The following is a 25,504-nucleotide window of genomic DNA, read 5'->3' as shown; positions in this document are numbered from 1 at the left end:
ATAGAAGTCTGATCCAGTTCAACAAAATAAAGAATATCTAATAAAAAATAATCTGTTTATGTGACTGAAGAGACCAACTGGATGTGACTGAAATTCATTTTCAGTCAATAATTGTAGCACTATCAAATTGCACTGCCATCAGAGCACATTGGATTTTCATGAAAGAATCTGTACTGGTGAGGTAATGGTATAGAAAATAGCATCTGTCATCATGCGTTGCTAGAGTCAGTATTTAGTTACCTTCTTTAATAAAAATAGCTGTGCAACTGTGAAAAGTTTATTTAACTGTGAAATGGATCTACACATGTCTCATGACACCAATGTTTTAATTAAATGTATACATGTTCTTGTGAAATAGCTATCCTGAAACATTAATTAGTCTTGTATGTTTTAAATTATGTGAAAATAAACTCTTGAAAAGATGATTCTTCATCTGTCATCTCAAGGCAGTGAATTTCACTGTAAATAAATAAAACAAATTATTTGAGTGCATTTTACAGCATAATACTTTCCCAGTCTTCCTACTCTCATGTTTGATTCAGTGTGTTATTTGCTGTTTCAGTGTAATTATTTGTAAAATGTACTTGCAATTTGTGAGTGACAGTTGTTTCTGTACACTAACAGCCATGGAAATATTAATCAAATACACATTTATATTAAATACACACTTGCATGAATCTATGTAAATATGTGGTAAAAAAAAAACGATTATCTATGTACCTAAGAAAAGATTCATGACCCAGTTTAGGCTGTTTATAGATATAATAGGGCTGCAGTATTAATTTGATCTTGAGGCTAAGAAAGACCTCTTTCTCTATAATAACAGTCTGTTATTGAGCTCATTGTAGATGCACCTGTTATCTAAGGTGAGATTTTTAATCGACATCCTCTGATGTTCAAGTACAAATGCATCAGCTGTATTAGCTTTGTGTATTGATTTAACAATTCACAAATGCTCTTCTTCCAGAGCATACGTCATGAGTTTAATCTTATTTAGTACTATAAAATATGAATCATTTGTCGCTCAAAACAATGGATTTCTATTTCAGTTACCTTTACATTTTTGTTGTTTCATGAATTGTTTTATGATTTTACTGTTTATATATTTGCTAAATGTAAATGTCCTATAAAACCTACAGCAGGATTGTGGCAATTTACCTCATATATTGTGACAACATGCCCAACTACTGAATGTATGAACTGTCTTATTCCAAAGTATAATAGTCAAAAATAAACTTAATTTGAGCAATATTTACTGGAGTAAAAAGTATGACAACTAGCCTACTCTCCCTTATTTTTTATCATTTATTGTTGTATTATTGTAAGAAAAAAGAGACTGCTTTTAGTCTCAAATCGTTTTGTATTATAAAATGGTTTTATAATGAAAAATATGAACATATCATTCTTCTTTATATTTCATGGTATATCGTGTATCGTATATCGGTACATCGTGTAATATGTAATTTGTACAAACATTGTATGGCTGGTAAATGATAGGCTACTCCACCAAACAGAAAGTGAAATAAAATGACTCTAAACGAAAACTGTGACTGTTTTTTTAACAACCATCCACAAGATGGCAATATAGTTCTTGGAACCCATGATCTCACATATTTGTGAGGAATAAATAAGACTTGTGATTGCAGAAGCATTGCACTATGAAACGAGGATCAAACCCACCAGTAGCCTATAATTTGTAGGCTAATCATAATCGGAGCCTTTCTTCAAATACACATGAACCACATTACTGTCCAATTCAAATAAATGTCTCACTTAATGGTCCTGCAAATTTTCGTTAAGAGATGTCGTTTTAGTGTAACTTAACTGACTACTAGAATAGGCTATAATATGCACATAAACAAATAACACAATTAAAGATATTATGTTTATAACACTGTCACAATCATAATTAAACTAATTAAGTGCAAACCAACTATTATATTGTTTTGTTTCATTTTTTTATTCGTGCGTTGTCTTGTATACACAATATTTCTTGTTTGTGCCTGCACACGTGTAGTTGCGGAGAGAGCGCGTGGGAAAGGCGGGGCCGAGCAGGGTGGCGTCACGCTTATGGGCGGGGCCACACTATGCAGCAGCGCAAAGAAGAGCAAGAGGCAGCGCGCTGGAATTTGGCAACAGAGCTTCGCATGCATCACAACTCTTCCGATGGCAATATGGATTGACACAGCGCCCACTGAGATGTGAGTACATTTAATTTGTGAAACATTCAGTCTCGAGGCTCTTTGTTGGTTACACAACCAGAGAAATAACCATAAAGTAATGTGTGTTGTTTGTATGCTCTGTAGTGCGCAGGGTGGCGAACTGGAGATAAGTTACATTTGTAAGCTGTTTGAATGACTTGGCTGCGATGCCATTTTATAATCGCGTTCGGAATTTTCTGTAAAATAACCTCCAGGCACTGCCTGCCAAATCGAAAGCTACAAATATTTATTTGCAGGAAACACTGAAACGTCTTTGATAGGCAGAGGAGGGTGAAAGTATGTATGCATGCGGTGTGACCTGAAAGGCCAGTGTTTGCTGATCTCACGTTTAAATTGTACTGTGACAGTGAAACAGGGCCATTCTGAGCTGTTCATGATTTGACTAAATCCCAGTGCATCTATAATTGCCTTGTAAACTTGAGAACATTCATTATATATGTAATTACTTAATTGGATGTTTAATGTCTTAACCCTTTAATATCCAAATTGTGTTCTAGGAAGATATGAAATATGACAATGTACTTTATTTATACTCTAAATGCAAATTTAAAAGATGTTTGTGTATGGTTACATCAGTTTATGATTTTTTTAAATAGTTATTTTCCATGGTGTTTTAGTCATTTCTAATTATATTTTTAATGGTTATTTTATTCGTGACAGTAACAACATCCAGATAATGATACATTAGTAATCTGTAAACTTAATGGCAAAAAATAGAAATATTGCAGTGATTACTTGGCCAAACATATCCTTGCTATGTTATTGACTCTTTAATAGCACTCTGCAGAGTTTCGCACCTACAACCTTTTTGGTGACCAACTCAATTTTTTATACCAACATCAACTATTTTTATGAAGATAACTCCAAAGAGAAATGTTGATGTAATGGAGTGCAATGGCTAATTTCGGTTTGTTTACAGGCAATTTTTTTATTTATTTATTTTAATCCATTTGGTAGCATGTTCTGCATATTTGTGAGAATTAGAGCGAGACTTGTTTTTAAAAAGTGATATTTAAAGTTCACCTAATAATGGGCTCTTTAGAATATCTGGTCAGTTTTGCCTGATAACCAGAAATTCCTTCCATAAACAAAGTCCTAATAGGTTTGGACTGGTTTGCTCCTGGTTGGAGTTTGATATTTCATGAAGCTGGCAGGCTGTTGCGTAAGTACAGTTCAAATGCAGTGTGCTTGATCACACTTCGTTTGGGGATTTGTTGTAGTTCCACTCAGCTGAGAGGGAAACATGGGCAATGTGCAGGCACCACACAGCAGCGTTAAGTGGCGTTCTACATTAAGACTTCATGACTATACAGGCCAGGCCCTGTAAAAGCAAGTAGAAGATGCATTTCTTGGTTTTATGGTCCTATAATACATTTCTTGTTTTTCAGTTACTTTACTTCAGCAAAAATTCCACTGTAATAAGTGACACAAAGAAAGATGTGTTTGTCTAAGTCAGTTTGGTTGTGTTTTAGGGCATGCTTACACTTGGCAGATTTGCAGTTTGACTGAAATATGAAAGCAGCGTGGTCCTAAGACATCTAAATGAACCAAAAACAGGATGTGATGTCACAAGATATGACCGTAAAAAGGCCAAAATGTTCAAGCGTATTCTGTGATCTTGCCGATTATTCAAAACAATGTTGTGTGCTAGGCTAAATGTGCTCATCCGATAAGGGGTGCGTTTCCCAAAGCCATTGTTAGTTAACTATGGTTGTTAGTTCCATTGAACTCTATTGGTAACGACAAAACTTGCGACCATAGTTGCTTTTGGGAAACACACCCCAGATTGTGACCGTATCCTTATACTTTAGATTCGGTGAACGTGTGAATGCTCAGCAAACCAGGAATAAACATTAGGGCTGAAATGATAAGTCGACATTATCGACAGCGTCAACAATAAAAATTGTCGACAAATATTTTTGTTGTTGAGTAGCCGTTTGATCTCATATGACCTAATGTAAGAGCCTGCAATAATGCAGTTTGACCAGTGTGGTGCTGTACAGCAAGACTGTAATTCAGCCCTCCTGGATGCAATTCAGGAGAAGACGACACAGCGCCGAACCTGAAGCTGCTGAGTGGCGTTTGGATGAATATGTAGCCTAACTATATGCTGCACGCTTTCCTCTCAATTACAAAATAAACACAACAAAAACTGACAGCGGTGAGAAAGCATCAGTTAAGAACACATCTGATTAGAGCGATGTGGATGTTTGTAAGAGCTCAGCAGTTCGGTACTCCAGTAAAGTCCAGTCACGTCACGTTTATTTATATAGCACTTTATGCAATAGATGGCCTTAAATCAAGCAGCTTTCCACTATTAAACATGAAAATCTAGAGTTAGTGTCACTTTTAGTTAGAATTACAACTTGATTTTCTGTTATAAAGCAGCTCTCCTGTGTGGAGCTAGCTAATGATATAATCTTTTTATTAGTGGGAAAAAATAATTTCCTTAAAGTGATAGTTTGGTTTGCAGAGATCAAATCTGATCTAGCTCAGGACTGTTTTGATTATCATTACCTTATAAGGTATTTTAAGAGAGATTGTTATGAATAATCTCAAAAATAAAAATAAAACTGTTTCTTATCCATATGACTTACAAAAGGAGATGTTAGGCAGAATGATGTTACTTTTTCATATAGATAATTAAATGGTGAATGAGAGAGTTTTTCTGTCATTCATTTTGTGTGCAAAATATATTTATTTGTATAAATTAATTGTTAGAATATGTATAACTCAATATTTTAACTAACTGCAAAAGCTGAATAATTAAACTCTACTGATTAATCAGTGAAATAATCGACGATTAACCGATTAATCGTTGTAATATTCATTAGATAAATTATCAAAATAGTCATTTGTTGTTGAGTAGCCGTTGATCTCATATGACCTAATGTAAGAGCCTGCAATAATGCAGTTTGACCAGTGTGGTGCTGTACAGCAAGACTGTAATTCAGCCTCCTGGATGCAATTCAGGAGAAGACGACACAGCGCGAACCTGAAGCTGCTGAGTGGCGTTTGGATGAATATGTAGCCTAACTATATGCTGCACGCTTTCCTCTCAATTACAAAATAAACACAACAAAACTGACAGCGGTGAGAAAGCATCAGTTAAGAACACATCTGATTAGAGCGATGTGGATGTTTGTAAGAGCTCAGCAGTTCGGTACTCCAGTAAAGTCCAGTCACGTCACGTTTATTTATATAGCACTTTATGCAATAGATAGCCTTAAATCAAGCAGCTTTCCACTATTAAACATGAAAATCTAGAGTTAGTGTCACTTTTAGTTAGAATTACAACTTGATTTTCTGTTATAAAGCAGCTCTCCTGTGTGGAGCTAGCTAATGATATAATCTTTTATTAGTGGGAAAAATAATTTCATTAAAGTGATAGTTTGGTTTGCAGAGATCAAATCTGATCTAGCTCAGGACTGTTTTGATTATCATAACCCTATAAGGTATTTTAAGAGAGATTGTTATGAATAATCTCAAAAATAAAAATAAAACTGTTTCTTATCCATATGACTTACAAAAGGAGATGTTAGGCAGAATGATGTTACTTTTTCATATAGATAATTAAATGGTGAATGAGAGAGTTTTTCTGTCATTCATTTTGTGTGCAAAATATATTTATTTGTATAAATTAATTGTTAGAATATGTATAACTCAATATTTTAACTAACTGCAAAAGCTGAATAATTAAACTCTACTGATTAATCAGTGAAATAATCGACGATTAACCGATTAATCGTTGTAATATTCATTAGATAAATTATCAAAATAGTCATTTGTTGCTGCCCTACTATTATAAACATGCTTAGATGGCTGATAAAAATGATCTTACCCTCTTTATCAGGTCACATGTAGCTCTGCTGTGATCAGTGTCATGTCACCGCCTGTTACAGTCAGTCATGTCTGTGAGTCAGAAGCAACACTTTCCTCTGTCGGTGTGAACTGTTTGTTTATTTCCCTTCACTACCTGAAAAGGCACCTTCAAAAGATTTACAGCCTGAGAATTTCAATCATAGAGACATGTATTCTCTTAAAGATTGGCAGCATCCTCAAGAGATGCTGCAGCCCTGTGCCAGGTTTTCAGAGTGTTTATTTTTTCCTTAAGGCTCCTAGAGACCATTAGGCCCAGCCTAGGAAGCACTTTGCCACTGAGGTTATGTAAACTGTGGAAAAAATTCATAAATCAAATTGAAATAAATGTCAGTTATGTTCTGATAAATATTTGCACTAGACTGATCATCTTTATTTTGAGGAGAGTTCTCTTTTTGTTTATCTTTTAATTGGTAACATTTTATTCTAAGCTTCTGTTGCATGCTGAACACGAAGGGATTCATGCTGAGCTGAGATGCATGATGGGATACATGCTGTGGTTCACATGGAATCGAATTAGGATCTGTCTTCGTGTTATATCTATAATGACTCAGCTTCTTCGACTCTGCCTGCAGGCTGGGAGCAGATCAGAACCGATCTGTGAAGCATTTGTTGTTGAACTTATGCCGTGGAGCTTCCCAAGACTTGCCCACTAGTTATGCAACACAGGCCTGCATTATTGATATTTCTTTGGATATAAGATATTGTGGAACTAAAAGGTCTGTCTGCTTCTATTTACGCCGTGGAAAAGCACTTGTATGATTGTAAACGTGACGGTGTGGAAAGGTCCTCTGCCATATGCTATGTTGAGGGAAGGATGTTATGTAATGTTGGTCCTGATGTGGACCATTTCCACAAAATGTTCCTTCTCCAGTCATGTGGATGATGGAGTCTTGAAAGCAATCAGGAATGAATAATAAATGTGAAACTCTTACCGGAAACAGCTGCTCTGTTTTGTAATGACCAGTATACTATTTTAAGATACTAGCTAATTAGTGCAAAGACATAAAATGATTTTGTATTTGTATTAGGCTAAATGTTGAACTCTGTATATGTATATAAAAGAAGCCAAATGCTCCAGTAGCTCATGTACCTTTTATAGCTCTGTAAAAATGTGACATTCTGGCTTAACAACCCACCAAGCATGCCTTACTACCATAAATTAGGGATGACATAATTATAAGAACAACTAGTTGGTGTGTTGCCTTGATGACTAGTTGTTGTTGTTGTTGTTTTTTTTGTCTTAAGGAAACCCTCTATAATTAGGGTGGTCCGACTTTGGTTTCTTAGGGTGTGTTTACTTAAGACTTGTTCTTGTGTTTAAAAACAGCTGGATGGAGTACAATGGAAAAGAAAAGAATGTCGTTAAAGTGGAACAACTTTTAACTTCACAAGTAGTGAAGTAAAATTGGCACAAAAATGATCAAAATTAAACAAGGACAGTAGAGACATTTTAATATATATATATATATATATATATATATATATATATATGAGCCATGCCTACTGGAAATTAGTATAGACATGGATTTTTTTCTAATACATTTTTTGTGTAATTGTAATCAGTAGGGACAGAATTGCAGAGAAAACACTGAAATATAATGTATGTGCATGCATTGCTTATGTGTGAAATTATGCAAGTAGTTACTGATTACATATTCCGTTTTGGCCTTAAGTAATTTCCTAGCTCTTTCCTAAGAGGTTTAGACAGTTTTAGGACAGTTTCTTTTCTTTTTCTTCTCTAGAGTTTTGTTGTTGTTGATGTTGTTTTAATACATTACAAATGGCACAAAATATGTTCATTTACTCTGAAGACCCCACAAAACATAAATGGGCTAAATACAGTAATGTTTGCTAGTTTGATACCAGAATAGAGTCATGGCACTTAGCAATCTCTGCATTTATCTCTTCCCTCATGCGCTTCTGTGAAATAGGAGCTCAATATCTGACTAGCACCTGTGCATCAGTGGAGAGCTAAGTCATTTCCTGTTGACCTTCAGAGTCGTCTTCCTTGTTAGTCATAGTGAAGCATGCTGAACAAGTGTTCTAGATTCAGGGATTGGTACCACAACTCATGCATATTTTTGTATCATTAGGGAGTATGCCATAGGTCAGGGTCTAGTAAAAGATTTGTAGTCACACAAGCTCATTTTGGCATTCAGTATAGAATAAAAGTCATTGCATCATAGTCCAGAATAGAGAATGTGATCATCCAAGTTGAGTACCTTGATTCATTTTTGTCTACTTCCTCATAGTGTTGCTTCTGTTGCAAGTGACAAACCACTTCCCTTAAGACCTCTTACAAGCTGCAAAACATCCTGGTTCAGCTGCACTTACTTTCACATATGCATTTCCACTGTCCACTTCTTGTTAACCCATTCCTTTGTAAACACTTCATCTGTTCTAAAGGATTCTTTAGTTGCAATCTTTTGTACTTGCTAATACTTTAATGTTTTCTTTCAGATAACATAATTAGGGCCCGAGCACCGAGGTGCGAGGACCCTCTTGGAATTGCTCCGTTTATTATTGAACTTTTGCAATTGACTTCTTTTTGTTTCATGTAAGTAAAGAGTAGGGAAATTCCTTCTGCATTCCCTTTACATTCCACTAAGGATGTCATCCAAATGAATTGTGGAACCCAAAACATGCACATTGTTTTGTTTCGTTTTCTTAAAAGGAAACCTCTTAGGCGCCGATAGCCTAGTGGGCGTCCCGAGTATGAATCTAGGCCCGAGGACCTTTTCGGATGCCACCCCTCTCTCTCTCACACTTCGCTTCCTGTCTACACTACACTGTCCTATCATAGTAAAGGCAAAAAAAAAGAAACCTCAATGCATTAACACATTAACTATGGAACAGTGGACATTGAATGAGGTGAATGTAATGTATGTTACATTGACTTTTTATTGACAGTTTTGACTAAAATATTAAAGAACGTTCATTATAATGAAGATTGATTGAAATTGATATTGTCAGTTTTTCATCTAATTTTCTAATTCATCTAGCTAATTCTATTTTATATATTTCTATTTTAATAGTTTTAGTATTAGTTAACAATAACAAAACTGCTATGGAAAAAACTATGCACTTTATGGCATGTTTTACATGAAATTATTGAATATGCTGACAAGCCTAGTTTCAATTCCTATGTTGCCTGAGATTTTTTATTTGTTTCCTATGGCTGGGACTGTAAGGACACCAAAACCTTAATAGGTTCCATTTAACTGTTAATTGTACAAGTTAAACACGCAAAATAATAAATAAAATACGTAAAAAATCAAACAAATGAAGATAAAAATAAGGCTTTGTGTTTGTGTGTTTATGAGCTCATGCTGGGGGAAAGATGGCTGTTGCTCATTTTCATCTCAAAGGGTAACATCTGTGGTTGTCCTCTAAAGAAATTATGCAAGCTCCAATTGGATGAACAGCCCATCTAAAAGGAGGGGTAGTCTTTTTTTTTGTTCCTGAGCACAAAAACACATACACACTCGCACAAGGGGTCTCTCTCTCTATTCCTCTCTTTTTCTTCCTATTTATCTGTCCATCACACACAGTTCTCAGTGCAGTGTTTGCTACCCCAACTCGTAGATCAGTGTCCTCCTAATGCTAGCGAGGCCATCTGGAGATTTTGCATACTGGAAGTTTCTCAAGACGTCACTCTGACAGAAAACATTAGGAGAGGACTATTATTACCCCATAAACTTACTGCTCTCAATGTTTTGTTTTTTTCCTTCCCCTGGCTCTCAGACATCCTCCACTACCCCAGATACTTTAACACACTGATTTATTTTGAAACTACGCTCTAAAGCTTAAGGCAAATAATGTCTTGAATAACAGCTTTAAGGGAGCTATTCGTCTGGACACTATAGAAAATTCCACATGCTATCTTCACATCTTATACCCATATTCATATCTTATCTACATCACATCTCATCCACAGCAGTCGAAAACAAAATGAAGGAGTCTAAAAGATCAAGCAAGTGATTTGATGGAAAAGAGGAAGTCTGCTGAGCTGATAATAAACAATGCAAGATTGTGAGTGTGCTTGCTTAGCATTGTATCTTATTGCATAATCTAACCCTAACGGCTGATAATAATAAATACCAATATTATAAATCTGTATTACTTTGTCCAAAAATTTAATAAAATCACAGTAAATTTCTAAAGTTAAATTAGGCAGCGTGATGGCAATGATGGCAATATAATATAAATCTTAAAATTGTAGAAGGCCACAATTAATTATCTAATAACCCTACCTGTAGTACCCTATATTGGCAAAATAAGAATTGTGAATATCAGCCAGTCAACGATATGGTGCCAATATGTGTATCCATATGTAAAAGACTGTATACTCAATTATTAGGAATTTTTCTTTGTTTATGAAAAGCTTTATATTTGGTGAACTGGTCCATTGTTGAACATTTTAAATAGAAAGGATGGTTTGGAGTTGACAGCGCTTGAGAGAGGGTAAAAATGACAGTTTAACACTGCAGAAAGTTTTACCTGAGTGTGTGCATGTGTGTGTGTGTGGGAGGAAGTGAGGCAGCTGTAAATGAGAGGTGTGTGGGAAGAGGAAAGGAGACACTGATGTGTTATAGAGATGATCGTCAGTTCTGGATCGTGTTGAGCTTGGTTTGTTAACTCTCTCTCTGTGTGGGAAGTTTAACTAGAGATACAGAAGAACATCTGAGGGGGTTTCAGGCCACTCACCTGCTTAACTGCTTTATGACATTATACTGTATGTGTGTGTGTGAGAGACAGAGAGAGAGTGTGTGTGTGAGTGTAAGAGGAGAAGCACTATGGGTTCAAGATTTGGCAGTCAGACAGAAAGCGAAAACTGGGAAACTAGGTTTGCCCTTTTACGGTCTCCAGTCTCTGCTCTCCTCCTGACTTAGTGCCTTTGGAAAAAGAGTGATCTAAAACAAACACACTCATTTTTCTTCACTCTTTCTGTTTTTTTCTCTGTCTCTCTCATGGATATTTGAAAAGAGTGGAGCTTGTTTTGACCATGCTTATCTCTGAAGAAAAATAACTCTGAATTTTAAGCAGCAGGCTTATAATGTAAGGTGACTTTGGTGTCATTCTTTAGAAGTGGGCTATTTAAAGCCAGAGTCTTCAGACAAGGACCCCTCAGTGGATAGTAAGGCAGAGCAGGGACCCACTGTTGCATGCTGTATAAAATTTGAGTGTTGCATTTTAAACTTGGTCTATAACGATTTGCATATTATTAGATATTGATGTGTATTCACACATTTTCTAATGATGTTTGCAAGGAAATTAAAATAATCAAAACGTATGTATTAACTTATTTATAAATGGTGTAGTCTGTAAGTTATTATTATTGTACTGATTTGGAGCCTCAGAGACATGGAGAAATTTAATGATGAATAGACCTTTGCTGGACCTTTTGAGCACTCTATTACTGTATTTGTTATGCTTCTTGTATGTGTGTTAATCAATGTTTACATGTAAAAAAAAAAAAGAAAAAGTGTAAATTAGCCTAAGTGTGTTCATCAAGTGACCATGTCTGTTTTACTATCTCTTTGTGAACCTTTTAAAGTGTCAAAGTTAAGTGGAAGTGGCTTTTAATCTCTCATATCTCTTTAAAAATAACTTGAATTTGAAGCAGCATGAGGGTAAGTAAATGATGACAGTTTGTGTGAATTATCCCTTTAATTAAAGCCTGCTGCTGTCACCTCAGGTGGACCGAAGAAGGAAATATCTCTGGCCATTTAAGGAGGTTTAAGGCAACCAGCTGCTTCTTATACCAAGTTCCTCTCTGTTACACATGAAAAATGCTGTAACCAACAAGAGAGAAGTGAAAAGTGTTTTCATTTCAACTCTCCTTGCCCTCTTCAGGAAACCAACATACTAAAAGGAGACAACTGCTAGTGCTTGTTCAAGCATTTCTTGCTTTGAAACAGCATTGGACTCCTACAGTATTTCATACTCGCTTGGAGGAGTCTGTTAGAATTTGTGTGCCGTTTTCAGCAGGACACATGAAGAAAAAGTGTGTCAGGTAGTCCGTAGGGATTATCTGAAAAAGCTCTCCCTGTCTTCCTGTTCCAGTTCATGTGACTCATAAATCTGGTGGGGTCTCCAGGACCTATATATGGCACTCAATATTGGTGTTAATGTCTCTTTCTGATCCACTGTGATTGTGAACAAGACGTTCTCCCACTTCTCGGACACTTTAATACATAATTAGTCTTTTTACTAGGGATTCAGTGAAATGTTTTGTAGTAAAATGTCACTAAAAATGCCATTTTTAGTTTTCGTCCAAAAGAGGAAAAAAGGCCTAAAATTGTGGCCAAAATTTGACCAGAAACTATTATTGTATCATCCAGTACATGGAAAATCTACTATGTGCCACCTTGTTTGTGTGGTTAAAAAAAAAATCCAAAGTCTAAGGAAGCATGTTCCAAGTGTCAAGCCCAATTACAGTTTATATTTGTGTTTTACAGCTGTGTCCTCATGCCCAAAAGTGATCGCTATCTTGGTTTTAGAGCCTTAATAAAAAATGTTTTCCCTTGTTTGCATAGAGGCTATTAAACACAAAATCTCATTAAATGCATGAAAAAGGAATTGTCTCTAATGTGAAACACTTCTGTTCCTAAACAACCTGCCACTGTTCCTGTAGAAAGGTCTATTGTCCATTGTTGGCTATTCTTAAGAAACTACAAAAGGAGCTTATTTTAGTTAAAAGTCAGTTTTTGCATCAGTAAAGTTTAAAAATATTGTTTGGAAATATCAGAGCTATTATTGTATTGCCAGGGAACAAAGAAACGAAAGAACAAGTATGATAGCATTTTATTATTATTGAAGATAACAATAATAATTAATAATTTGTTGTAATTTGTTTGAGAATTTGTTCCAAACAAAATAGAAATATTCATTTTAAGCTAAATGCAGGATTTTTAGTCAAGAGTTTTCAATTTTGATGCATCACTACTTTCATAAGTTGTTTTTCTCATGGCTTGCAGAAGCTGCAGAGCTGGGTCATTGAGGTTGTGTCAATAGCAAGTGAAAGTTTGCAGCCCACTTGCTTTAATAATCTCCCACAACAGGTCTTGTTTTTTTTTTTTGTTTTTTTTGCATTTTAGCAGCAATGAAAGAACAATCCCACAGAGAGTGACAATACCATAAATTGTCATTTCCATGGAGACAACCAGCTGAGCAGAATTTAGGACATTTTCTGTCATTTCTGTCAGTTGTCTAAATAAAATTATTGATGTTTAACAAAAGATGATTTATAAAGATAAATATTTATTACCTGCTTTTTTTCTCACACGAAGTATAGTGAGAAGATGAATTTGATGAGGGGACTCTCTCCTCCTCACTGTTCTCATGTGTGAAAGGCTTGCAGCTCAACATGCAGTAAACAAGCTGCCACAACATACCGCATCCAAACACACACACACACACACACACACACACACACACACACACACACTCACCATTCACATACTGTCCCATTATCACTGCTGCTTTTGCAGTCTGTGGTTTTGGTTTGTGTGAGAATACATACTGTGGGATCTAGAAGTAAATGTTTCTAATATGTGTGCATTTTTCGATATAAATTGGGGTTAAAGCATTTTGACAGGGAAATGTTTGAGTACTTGAGTATCAAAATTTCTTAAATTTAATGTTTTGTATGTTCCCCTTTTGCTTTATACTAAAACTTTATTAATTTCCATGTCAACCTTAAATAAATCCCAGTGTAGTCTTAGACCTTTGGACCACATTATGTGAATTTCTAAACAGGGCATTTGTTGAGATTTGATGCATCTGTGTGTGTTGGATTTAACATCAGCTCCTCTTGTTCATGTTTGACTCATAGTGTGATGTGGGCAGGCGAGGTTCTGTTCATCAACCATGTCTATTAGCATTATGAAGTTATGTATATATGCCTACTAGAGGCACAGATGATTCATAGAAGGTCTTTCAAATGATTGAAAAATCTAGATGGATAAACAGATGTACAGTAGAGTGACTCTCTTTATCACATATGGGCATACAGTCCTATACCATCTCATAGCTAATGGTCACTTCTAGAGCTGTTCTCGGAGATTTAGTCTTCTACTAAATATTTATCTTAAGTTTCCGGTCCTTTCTTTCTGATGTTGTAGTTTTTAAGCTGGCATATCATGAAAATCTGACTTTTTCCATGTTCCGTGCTATAATCGGGTCCCAGGTGCGTCTACCAACCCAGAAAACGTGAAAAAGAACAACCCAGTAATAAGCTGGGTAAGCCTTTCTCTACAAGCTTGTGAAAAAACGAGCCACTCAGACACTGTTCTGTCTTTGTCTGCAATGATGAGCACGGAACACTATTTAGAGTCCCAGCCTCAGAGGAGACAAGTGTGTATTTGTCAGTTTAAGCGCAATAAGACATGAAAGAGAACTTAGTTTAGTGCTTGCATGCGATATAACAGCTTCTTTCTGTGCGCGTGCTTCGGATGCGTGCGCTCAGAAAACCGTTTCAGCTGGTTTAAATCACTTGATATCAGCATGATAGACATGATAATCAAAAGCAAACAGATGTTTTTTTTTGGCAGAATATCTGAGGAATGAGCTGTTAAGGCACAGCCCTATTCTGGAAAAGGGGGTGGGAAACAGCAGCTCATTTGCATTTAAATATACATGTACAAAAACAGCGTGTTTCTGCTTCCATTCAAAATAGGCATTTTCAAAATGAGATAATAAATGATATGTGGGGAATTTTGAGCTGAAACTTCACAGATACATTCTGGGAACACCCGAGACATGTATTACATTTTGTAAAAAGGGGCATAATAGGCCTTTATTAAAGGTATTTAAATTTTGCATATTCAGAAAAAAGATAAAAGGAATATAAAATATTCATAAAAGAGGAGTGGAGGAGGTATATTGGACAGGCTTCTTCAGAGCAATGCCATCTGGTCCACTGGTTTCATCCATTCTGAATGGATCTGCAATACTCTGCCTTGCCAATGATTCGCACAGTTGAATTTTATTTCTTGTACTTAACAACCCCAGAAGCAGAGCAAAGGATATTGCTAATATAGAATTTTTCAAAGAGTTAAGTTAAATAGCTGAAAGGAAGCAAACCCCCACAAAAATTGTTTCTATTTCAATTCTTGAAGCTGTGATTGTACTCTAGAACCCTCCAGTGGTGCCTGTAGGAAAACGTGGTCTTGTGAAGTTCAGCTGCTTGTCAAACACTACTTCAGTGTTCCTGTGTTTCCACCAATTCTGAAAAAAAAAAAATTATCTCACTCTCAGTTCAATTTAATTCAGTTCAAATGAGCTTTATTGGCATTACTGTGTAACATACCACAGTGTTGCCAAAACAATAAGTATCTCTCTCTCTACTCTCTCTCTCTCTCTCAGATAACAGAGGAGGAAACGGCCACACAGGAGTGTGTCTGGCTGTGTGTGGGTTTCCACTACTCCTGTTATTTGAACTTCAACACACAAACATCCTGCCAAAATGTCACGGAGGGAACGACCATGGTCTGTGTACAGGTCGAACACTTTTGAGCTTTCCTCAGAGATGCTTGGACTAGCATTGGAAGGTATACAGTAGTGCTAGTGAACTTGTGTTTTGATATTCTCTTGTATTACATTTTACTTTGCATTATATCAGGTCAGAATTATATAAGGTCTTTCTCTTTCTCCTCTTTGTAGGAAACAGTCAAGATCCAGATGAGCCCGTACTAGAGTTCAGTCTTGGTCAGTCTTGGTTTTTCCAACCGTCACATATTCACAAAAATAATCTATTCTCCACTAGCAGCCAAGACTGCTGGGGATATAATGGTTCAGCTGGCTATCAGATCTGATCTCTAGACCGTAAATGACACTGAACAGTAGTATAAATATTTCTGTGAGTTCTCTGTGTCCTACTGTATGCTTACGTGAAGTTAACCTCTAAAGCAGCTACGTTTGGATTAAGTGACTGCCTCTATCTCTCATAAGCTGTAAATAAAGTGGTTTAACTGTGGAGGTCTGATTATATCTCTGAGCGCCGGCAGGTTTTTGCAAATAACACTTGAGGTCCACTGTTGCTCATTCATATATACAATGCTTCTTGTGGAAAATCTTCACTCTGTCTTGACCCTGAATGTGAATGTGAATGTGATTGTATACAATCTGTACAGTCTGTAGTGAGCTGACCACACCGTCTTTGGACCGAAAACCCAACAGTTTTGTTGCTGTGAGCTGTACCACACCTCCTCAGGCTTTCTGGACCAAACATGCACAGACAGAGATCATTGAGGTGAGCGATGTAATTTGATTCATTTTGGCGTATTTCTGTTATGGCACTCTTTGCTAATGTTTAAATTATGCAGGTAACCTTTTAATAAGTTCATGAACACTTCACTTATATGAATGTATTATTTGTTCAAAAACATAGTTAAAGGAGTAACCCTGTGGCAATTTTTCGTATGCGTTTACTTTCTTTGTTTAACAGTACTGTCTAAAAATGTATTAGACAGAACTGTTAAACAGAGACTGTAAACCTATGACGACTGGGAGAATGGGAGCTCTGTGCACTGGCTTTCTAGGGCTCTATGATTTCAGCGACGCGGAAAACTTGGACAGAATCGTGAAATCTACTCAAAAAAAAAAGGAATTTACTGTATAACGTGGAATGTTATGGAATTTGCCAAATTTTGGATGTATAAATGAAAAGTATTCTAAATCAAAATGCCATATGGACTTGTCTGTGATAATTAAGCCGCAAAAATACTATTTAAATATTAATATGAATGTGAATGAATGGGTGCAGACACGCGGTTTCGTTTACTACACACATACTGAAGCACCTCAATATATGCAAACATGAACACATAAACATAATCTCTAGAACTGCTCTGGAAGTTTCCATTTCTTTTGAGAAAACTATCATCAAATCAAATACAGCACCTTTAAATTTCTTATTGTATGTAAGTTTTCGACTCAACTAAAGCAAAAAAATACCATAATATGTTTGCAGATATTTAAGAAACATGCTAAGTTAACATACTTGTTTATCTGAAAATAATGCTACAGTCAGTTATTCTCCTTTGAAAATGTGCGTTCCGGGACGGAATGTCTGTCTTTGTTTTGGTCTATGTAACCTGCCCACTGTCAGTTTGCCCAATTGTATTTCGGCATCTCAGGTTGCCATTTGGCGGAAAACACAGCGCATTTCATTTCATTCATCGTCATGTGCGCTCGTTTCTCGTTGGTGTCGTTAATCTGGCAACCTGCGTGTGTGTCAAGTCTGAGGAGGATGGGCCGGGTAAAAAAAAACCCCTCTCCAATATTTTGAATTTGGACTGCAATACCTAGTTCAACCACTAGGTGTCAATCCTACATACAGCACCTTTAAAGGGCATATTCCAGGTTAGAGACTCCTGTGAGTCGATGTATAGAAAAATAATGTAGGAACTAGATTATCTTTAAAATATACTTTAAAATACACTATTAAGGCTTCTAGAGTCGTTTTTGTGAGAGAATATTACTTCCGCATCTGAAAACCGCCAAAACCGGAAGTGACGTAACGAGAGGGAGAGCGGTCCATGTTAACAATACGCACTTTAAGGTCTTCACAGCAACCTGTCAAAATAAAAGTTTGGTTTAACGTGAAGAAACTGTGACAGAAATATATTATTAATGTAATGATACTACTACTGCTAATAGGGATGGGTACCGAGAACCGATATTTTTTTGGACCGGTACGTAATTGGGTCAGTACCGGACTACCGGTAAGCTTCAGGACAAGCGATACTGTTATCGATACTTGCGTTGTTTTATCTCCGTATACTTCAATGTTAATGTTAGAAGCTGCTGCTTGTCATTTCACTTCACTGAATTATGTGGCCGTCGAACGACATGTGTGTGATATCCGTGCGCGTGTGCAGTGTGTGTTTGCGCGCAATCAGTTGCGGCAAGAGTGAAATGTTCGAAAGTGTGGGCTCACGTGACAAAACTAAGCGATCGCAGCGTCAGATGCAATATATGCAGTAGTGTAATAGTGAACAAAGGAGGCAACACCAGTAATATAATGAAACATTTACTAACAAAACACAACATCTACCTCAAGCAATGCGACGTCTCCAGCTCCAACTGCAACTCGCGAGACACATTCACATCAAATGTTCAGCGGTAGATTTACACTCCCGAGACACTGCACTTATTCGCAATCACAAAAGTACATTATTTGCATGTGCTTTAGTTTAAAGCCTTGCCGGTTAAATATTTCATTCACGTGCTGTTCTGACGTGCGCTTATTCAGTAAGTTACACTAAAGGCCGGTCAAACAGCACATGATTACTTGGTTATATTAGTTATCGTCTGATTGCGCTAATACTGTCAAAAGCACACAAGGTTTACATATAAACACAGTTATTTATGTCTAAAGTGACATGCCAAACAGTTGCTGGTCCCTAATGACTTTGATAGAAAAAAAAAAAAAAAAGGAATTCACTGGGGACCAGCAACTGTTTGGTTACCAACATTCTTCAAAATATCATCTTTTGTGTTCAGCGCAAGAATAAAAATTAATACATTCTTCAAAATAACTTTTATGTTTAACAGAAGAAAGAAACTCATTCAGGTTTAAAACAACTTGAGAGTGAGTAAATGATGACAATTTTCATTTATGGGTGAACCATTCCTTTAAATTTTAATAAAATAAAACTAATACAGTTAATACAGTTGCTTAAGTTCAGCAGTAATAAAATAACTTGAAATTTTCAACAACTTTTCACATCTTATCTTTTTGCACCAAATAGTATCGATAACCGTATCGCTAAGTACCGGTATCGATAAGCAGTATCGATATCGGTATCGATAAAATGTAAATGATAACCATCCCTAACTACTAATAATAATAAAATTTGTAATTTTATTAATACTTTTAATAAATTGCTGTTAAATTGTGCAAGTTTCATGATTTCAATTAATTATTCATGTTTTGATGCGTTTTTTTTTTTTTTTTTTTTTTTTAAATTTAACCATTAAAGCAGGGTCTAGAAAAATTTAAACTGAAAAAAATTGAATCCAGAGAAATATAAATGGAATTTTGGAATTTGGAAAAAAATAAAATAGGATTTGGGAAAAAATAAAAGTAGCGTTCCCAGTGCTGTCAAAATAAAAGTCCCATTTCTGACACATCAGCCAAACAGAAAAGCTTCTCAGCTGATTCAGATTAATTAAAATGTCCAAATATTGGCAGATTAAAATGATCAGCTGATAAGAGTCATATGTTCGTGAATCGCAGTACATTTTTTTTTTGTTTTTTTTGTACAATATGTTGTTATGAGGACAACTCAAAAGAAATACATATTTTTTGTTCTTATTTTATGGTACTCTGTCTAATGTTCATTTTGGGTTACAAACTCCGGTAAAACATGTTTTGTTTTGTTTTGTTTTTTGCCATGGGCTGTAGAAGAAACATTATCAAGATTGTTCAAATGAAGGACACAATTAATCACAAAATAATTTTTTTTGTCCAGCCCTAGTGTTTAGTGTTGACCACTTTTTTCTGTCATTCACTTTGTCATTCACTTTGACCACGTTTTTTCTGTCATTTATGAAATAATGTGGACTGATGTGGATGACTAATCGAAACAAATGGTTTGACCTTTGTTTTGCAGGGTACAAGTAATCCCATGTTCCTCAGCAGTGTGGCTTTCTTCCAAGACTCCCACATTAACCAGCACACACAGGTCAAGCTCTCTGTGTACGATGTAAAAGATCGCTCGCAAGGAACGGTGAGATACACACCACGCACAACAAATGAGAAGAACAGTTCTGATTCTGCTATTTTGTCTTTATCTTTTGGTTCTTTTCTTTTCTTTTTCTCACTTTTTAGATGTACCTTCTTGGCTCAGCGATGTTTCCAGTGAAGGATATTCTGCTGGAAAAGAACCACAGACTAAACTTACCTCTCAGGTGATCCACCAGTCATGACAGTTCCTAGATGGGTGTCTAGAAGTGGTTTATTGCTGAAAAGGATGCAGGCATATGCAGTTTGAGCATATTGACGTCTGTTATTCCTTTTCCTCAGGTCAGCAGAAAACAAGCATGTGGGTAGTATTACAGTCATTGCCTGGCAGCTAGAGGAGAAGAGAGATCAGCATACACCAATCAAACAACTTCAAGACACCATCAATGGCAGGGTGAGCCTACCTATGCCCCAGTGACCCAACTAACAGCATGTTTGTTCACTACTTTTTACTCATTCTGACATGTTTTTGTTCTATCGTGTGCCATTGCTGCAGACTGTCCTCGCCGTGGATGAGAGTCTGACAGAATCTGTGGGAGTCCGAGTGAAATACGCCTCTCTGTGGAAAGACTCTTTTCTACGATCTGGTAAGAATGTCAGCCTCTAGAAGAATGGCTTATTTTTCACACCCTAAGACTTATTCATTGTGATGGAAATACAGTGTATGGCCAAATGTGTGTGACATGGAACGGTTTCATTGATTTCATGCTCTAAACACATCATTTTGGCTTCAGTTAGGACCCCATGCTTCACAGGGAGTATTGAGGAGCATTATAAGGGCTCTTTGCATTGGAAAAAGCATCTGTTTGTTCAATGGACATTGGGTTTTCAATCGCTATATTTTTGTACTGCCTGTAATACACCTTCTCTATATGATGATTGGATGAGTTCTCAAATGGCTGGGACTCGGCAACAAATGGCTAAAAATTTAAATTTAGGCACAATTTGACACCACAGTTAAAAACATATAAATGTATTTGCGTTACATAACAAAATATTAAAACAAGTGACATTTTCAAAATGTATAGTACACTTCTTTAATCAAAACATTTGGAAAAAACAGATATATTGTAAAATATTAAAATAAAAAACTATTTTCTATTTGAATAAATTTATTACATTTTTTATTTATTCCTTTGATGGCAAATCTGCATTTTCAGCAGCTATTACTCCAGTCTTGAATATTACATGATTCTTCAGAAATCATTTTAATATGCTGATTTAGTTCTCAGGGAACATTTATTGTTATGTTTAAATATAAATAAAATGTTCAAAACTACAAAAAAAATTGTAGATGCATACATACATACATGCATACTTATTTATTTATTACATTTTTGTAATTTTGTACCATTGTTAAAATCTTTACTGTCACTTTTGACCAGTTGAATGTATACTTGTTGAATAAAAATAATTAAAAAAAAAACGTTAGTAACAGCTGTCCAGAAAGTGCTCAGAGATACAAATACAGTTAAAAGAAGTCTGTTTTGACTCATAAACCATTTTATTTGATTATTCATAATCTTATATTTCTGTTATTAAAAAAGGGAAAGAAAGCAAGTTTAATTTACACCTTTTTTGTAGTAGTTTGGGAAACAGCTTTTTGTAGCAACATTGCAGAAGATTTTCAGATCTTGCCTTAACAAGTGGTGAGTGTTATATGTGCTTCATCAGTCTTGAAAAGCACCGGCCACCGCTTGATACATGTTGCTTAATGTCTTCTTGGAAAATATTGACAGAAACATGGCTGGTACTAAGAATAACTAATGATAATTATGTTTCATTATTGTAATAGGGCTTTTCCCAAGCTCAATTCCATTTTTATTGACAGAAGTGAAATCCAGGACCTGGACATAATATCATAAATGCACCCAAATACAATTTTAATGCTACAGCCTGGCACAATTGATTTATCATTATGGTTTAATTATATTTCTGTGTCTCAGTGTTTGGTGGCACCATGTCGCGTATGTACCGTTTTCCAACCACTGATGGGAATCATTTACGGATCCTGGAACAGATGGCTGAAAGCGTCCTGTCACTTAACATCCCACGACAGTTCGTCAAACTCTTACTGGAAGAGGATTCCTCCAGGTGTTTATCATAATCTCAGATATATACACAGTTGCGTGCACACTATGACCATTTTGATGGCATGAATATATACAAAGAGCGTTCCTTTACATGATTGTGTTTTTTGATGTTCATAGAGTATCTGAGCTGGAGGAGTTGGGGGAGTTATCACCGTGTTGGGAGAACCTCAGACGGCAAATCGTGACACAGTATCAGAGCATCCTTCAGACCTATCAGGATACACTCACAGACCTGCAGGACTACAAAGGTCAGTCTGCATTTGGAGGTTGCAAGAGGTGTTCCTGTTGTGTTACACACTTCATTTCAGAACTCTCAGATGTTTTGTACTTCAGCACATGTAAGATGTGCAAAAGGAGAGATGTCCAAAGATGTGAGGCCACACTGATAGTGTTGGATTCAAAATATAATTTAAAATTTGGAAATAAACCAGCATTTGAACATTTTAAATTTTTTTTTAAATTGCAGGAAATTAAGAAAAAAAAGATTATTCGCTATTTCTAGGTCACTAATAAAATAATTCTTAAATCATAACATGAAATCGGATGACATGATCATCAGGACTCACGCTTGTGAAATTAATTAAGGCCAGATAAAATGCATGAAGTCATTATATTTACATGCATGCATTTATACAGTTACTGAAATCACTTACATGAGGCAAAAAAACTGAGCAAAAAGTTGCAATTTTGTGCAGTTGCTGATATTAATATGGCCAAAAAGTAAGATGCAATTCTGATAGCTTGTAAATCAATATACTATACTATCAGTATAGCAGATTACTTATATTAAATGCATATAAATATGAAGAGTTTATTTGCAAAAACAGATAACTCCGTTTCTTAAATCACGTTTTTATTGTGTTTTACTGTGTTAGTTAGCTGTATTGTTTTAGTTATTATTATATAATCAAAACAACCCAACTGCAGTTTGATATTAATTGGAATGCAGGACAAAAAACATGATTTTTGAACATATTTAAAAATGGAGTTATCTGTTTTTGCAAATGAACTCTACATATAATTCACACTTCATACTTGTCTCAATTAAATGTCTTATTATGAGCTCTGTAGTATTCATTGTGGGGGCCAAAACATATAATGCAATGCAATACATACAGCCTGATTTTTTTATACATACGTTTTTTGGATAAACAAGTTGCTTCAGTCCAGTAAGTGTTCATTTTGAAATATTACAAACTAGTTATTACATTTGCTTGATAAAAATCAGTAAAGATTTAACAGCAAAAAGACTTGTGTATAAAATGTATAAATGATCAATTAGACAACAGAAGGCATGTATTAGAAACAACACTTTTTTTCAGCAAAGTTTTAAATGTTGATTTAATTTAAAGGTTTTTTTTTTTTTTGTGTATGTCAAATATGATTAGTTGAGTTGACTTTATAGGGTTAAACTGTTAGAAAAACTCTTTCAGATGACCCAGAATTCTATGAAAGATTCTCCAGTGACCTGAAAGACTAAGAATAGTAGACATGTCTGCTCTGTTTGAATGATAAAGGGGTATCAAGAGATTTCTTTCTCTCTCTATCTCTCTATGTCTTACAGGTCCATCATTTAAAGCCAGTAATCTGAAAGCAGAGAGGAAATTGGAATTTATGCCTACCAACCTTCATGTGCAGAGAATGAGGGTTCAGGATGAGTCTGGCTGCGGTTAGATATCTTTCATTCATTCTGTGTTCTCATTTCATTAGTCATCCTGTTACCCTTTTTGTTATTTTCCTCCGTTTGAAAGGGTTTTGTCACTGCTCTATATTCTTGTTGGGTACTTTGGTGTATGTGCTCTTTACTGAGTCAATCCCAGCAGGCAGTAGGAGGCGTTATTCAGAGCACTTAGCACATGTAAATAGTCGCTCATACAGAAGTTTTCATGCACTCAGCACAAACACACACTCAGACTGGTGTTCTTTCAGTTTTTTTTTTTAATGTATTTTTGACTTTTTGTCTCGTGTAAGTTAACTTTACTTTGTATTTCACAATGCAACTATTTTGCGTATTTGCAAATGTATATCTCGTACCGCGACTTGACTATGCCTCCCAATTATGACTATATATTGCAGTGTAACCTCATTACTCACAATGTGACTTCTCATCACTTTTTTTACCCCTTTAATTGCAACTTATATCAGAATGCAACTTTATTTCTTGTTATTCCAAATGTATATCTTGCAGTGCAACTTTATATCTCCCAGTTGTGACTTTATATCTCGTAATGAGGCTTTATTTCTCACAACTTTATATGACTTTTTTTTCTTATTTTAAACTCATTTATAATTTTTAACTCTGAGGCAGAAATGGATGTCCAGAGTAGTGATATACATGTGTGTTACACTGCTGATCTTTATGTCAATGTGCAGGGTCACTATTATTCAATTATTTTCAATTACTGACAATAATTACATATTAAGAACTAAGTTGTTCATTTTGTCACGTGTGTGTGTGTGTGTGTGTTTGTGCATCTAGATCACACCTACGATGTGGTTACGATTGGGGCCCCTGCAGCTCACTGTCAGGGCTTCAAAAACGGTGGTTTGCGGAAACTATTACAGAAATTTGAGGAGGCAAAAAAAGTGTAAGTCACGTTTGACAGTTCATATCTTGCATATTTTCAAAATTAGACTGAGTGTACTGTATGTATGTGTTCACATGTACATGCATGTGTTGCATGTGAAGGAAGAGCTATCATGTGGATTAAGTTTGTGATAATGACCTAAGTCACAGATGGCAGTTTAGATTTGTTTTGTTAAACGGCTATCTGGTAGTTTCACTTAAGTAAATTTGATCTGTTTCCTTTTTGCTGTAATAAGTTCATTCATTAAGGATAAAACTATTCAAAAAACCTTGAGGAACATTTAAAATATCACTAGCATTTTTCTAGCTAACTATTGTATTTATAACTGTACTGTACGTTTTGCCTTTTAATAATGTAGAATGTATATTCTACTTTCAAAATCATTGCTCGCATTAGTGTTTGTCACCTTCTGGGCTGCTTTTGGTTATGTGTTGGTTTGCTAGTGTTACATCAGCAGCAGTTTCCCTTTTAAGATACACTCTTAGTTTATTTTTCATACGTTTTAATTGCATTTTTGCTTTCTAATCAGCATTTATGAGGAGGAATGGTGAGTTAGTTTGAACTTTTTGTTTGTTTGTTTGTTTGTTTGTTTTTGTGCCATTTACTGCATGACATCTCTGATTTAAAACCTAGTGAGCTGCAGCATTATAGCCAGAGCTCATCTAATGCATTTTGGAGTTGCCTTCAATGTTGTCTTAAAATTTGGAGGCAACATAATTAGATTGCCAATGTTCTGAAACAGGCTTCGAGCCGGATGAGAGCATATGATGCCTACACTGCCTCACTACGCTTTGAAACAGAACGATATTCATTATTCTGTGATTCCATCATCCTTTTTCTGTAGTCGCTACAAAAGAGTAATAGGAGTCTGTGTGTTTGAATAAAAAGTCATATAATTGTCTTTTGCTGAGCGCACACACATATATCTGTGCTTCCTGTTTAATCTTTTTTTAGTCATTTATAATC

At 35.7% G+C, this 25,504-nt stretch overlaps 1 protein-coding gene across 12 annotated transcripts in view; it reads left to right on the top strand.

Moving 5' to 3' along the window:
• Positions 1-2,054: 2,054 nt before the first annotated feature.
• inpp4ab (inositol polyphosphate-4-phosphatase type I Ab) overlaps positions 2,055-25,504 on the top strand; it is a 43,035-nt gene continuing 19,585 nt past the window's right edge. For 11 of the 12 annotated variants that reach the window (XR_009271682.1, XR_009271681.1, XM_058778642.1 and 8 more), the window contains exons 1-13: positions 2,055-2,201; positions 15,474-15,658; positions 15,771-15,815; positions 16,241-16,359; positions 19,727-19,843; positions 19,945-20,024; positions 20,140-20,251; positions 20,354-20,444; positions 21,804-21,951; positions 22,068-22,198; positions 23,515-23,619; positions 24,430-24,538; positions 25,068-25,085. Coding sequence is in view for 10 of the 12 variants with exons in the window: in XM_058778642.1 (XP_058634625.1) it covers positions 15,574-15,658; positions 15,771-15,815; positions 16,241-16,359; positions 19,727-19,843; positions 19,945-20,024; positions 20,140-20,251; positions 20,354-20,444; positions 21,804-21,951; positions 22,068-22,198; positions 23,515-23,619; positions 24,430-24,538; positions 25,068-25,085 (1,160 nt within the window). In the remaining 2 variants the exon portion in view is untranslated. The remainder of the gene's footprint in view (positions 2,202-15,473; positions 15,659-15,770; positions 15,816-16,240; positions 16,360-19,726; positions 19,844-19,944; positions 20,025-20,139; positions 20,252-20,353; positions 20,445-21,803; positions 21,952-22,067; positions 22,199-23,514; positions 23,620-24,429; positions 24,539-25,067; positions 25,086-25,504) is intronic. The other variant, XM_058778639.1, reaches the window with a different exon arrangement.

This window comes from Onychostoma macrolepis, chromosome 06 (assembly GCF_012432095.1).
Source record: "Onychostoma macrolepis isolate SWU-2019 chromosome 06, ASM1243209v1, whole genome shotgun sequence".
NCBI lineage: Eukaryota > Metazoa > Chordata > Actinopteri > Cypriniformes > Cyprinidae > Onychostoma > Onychostoma macrolepis.
The sequence above is the reverse complement of the archived record's forward strand: the minus strand, read 5'-3'. Positions and strand labels throughout refer to the sequence as shown.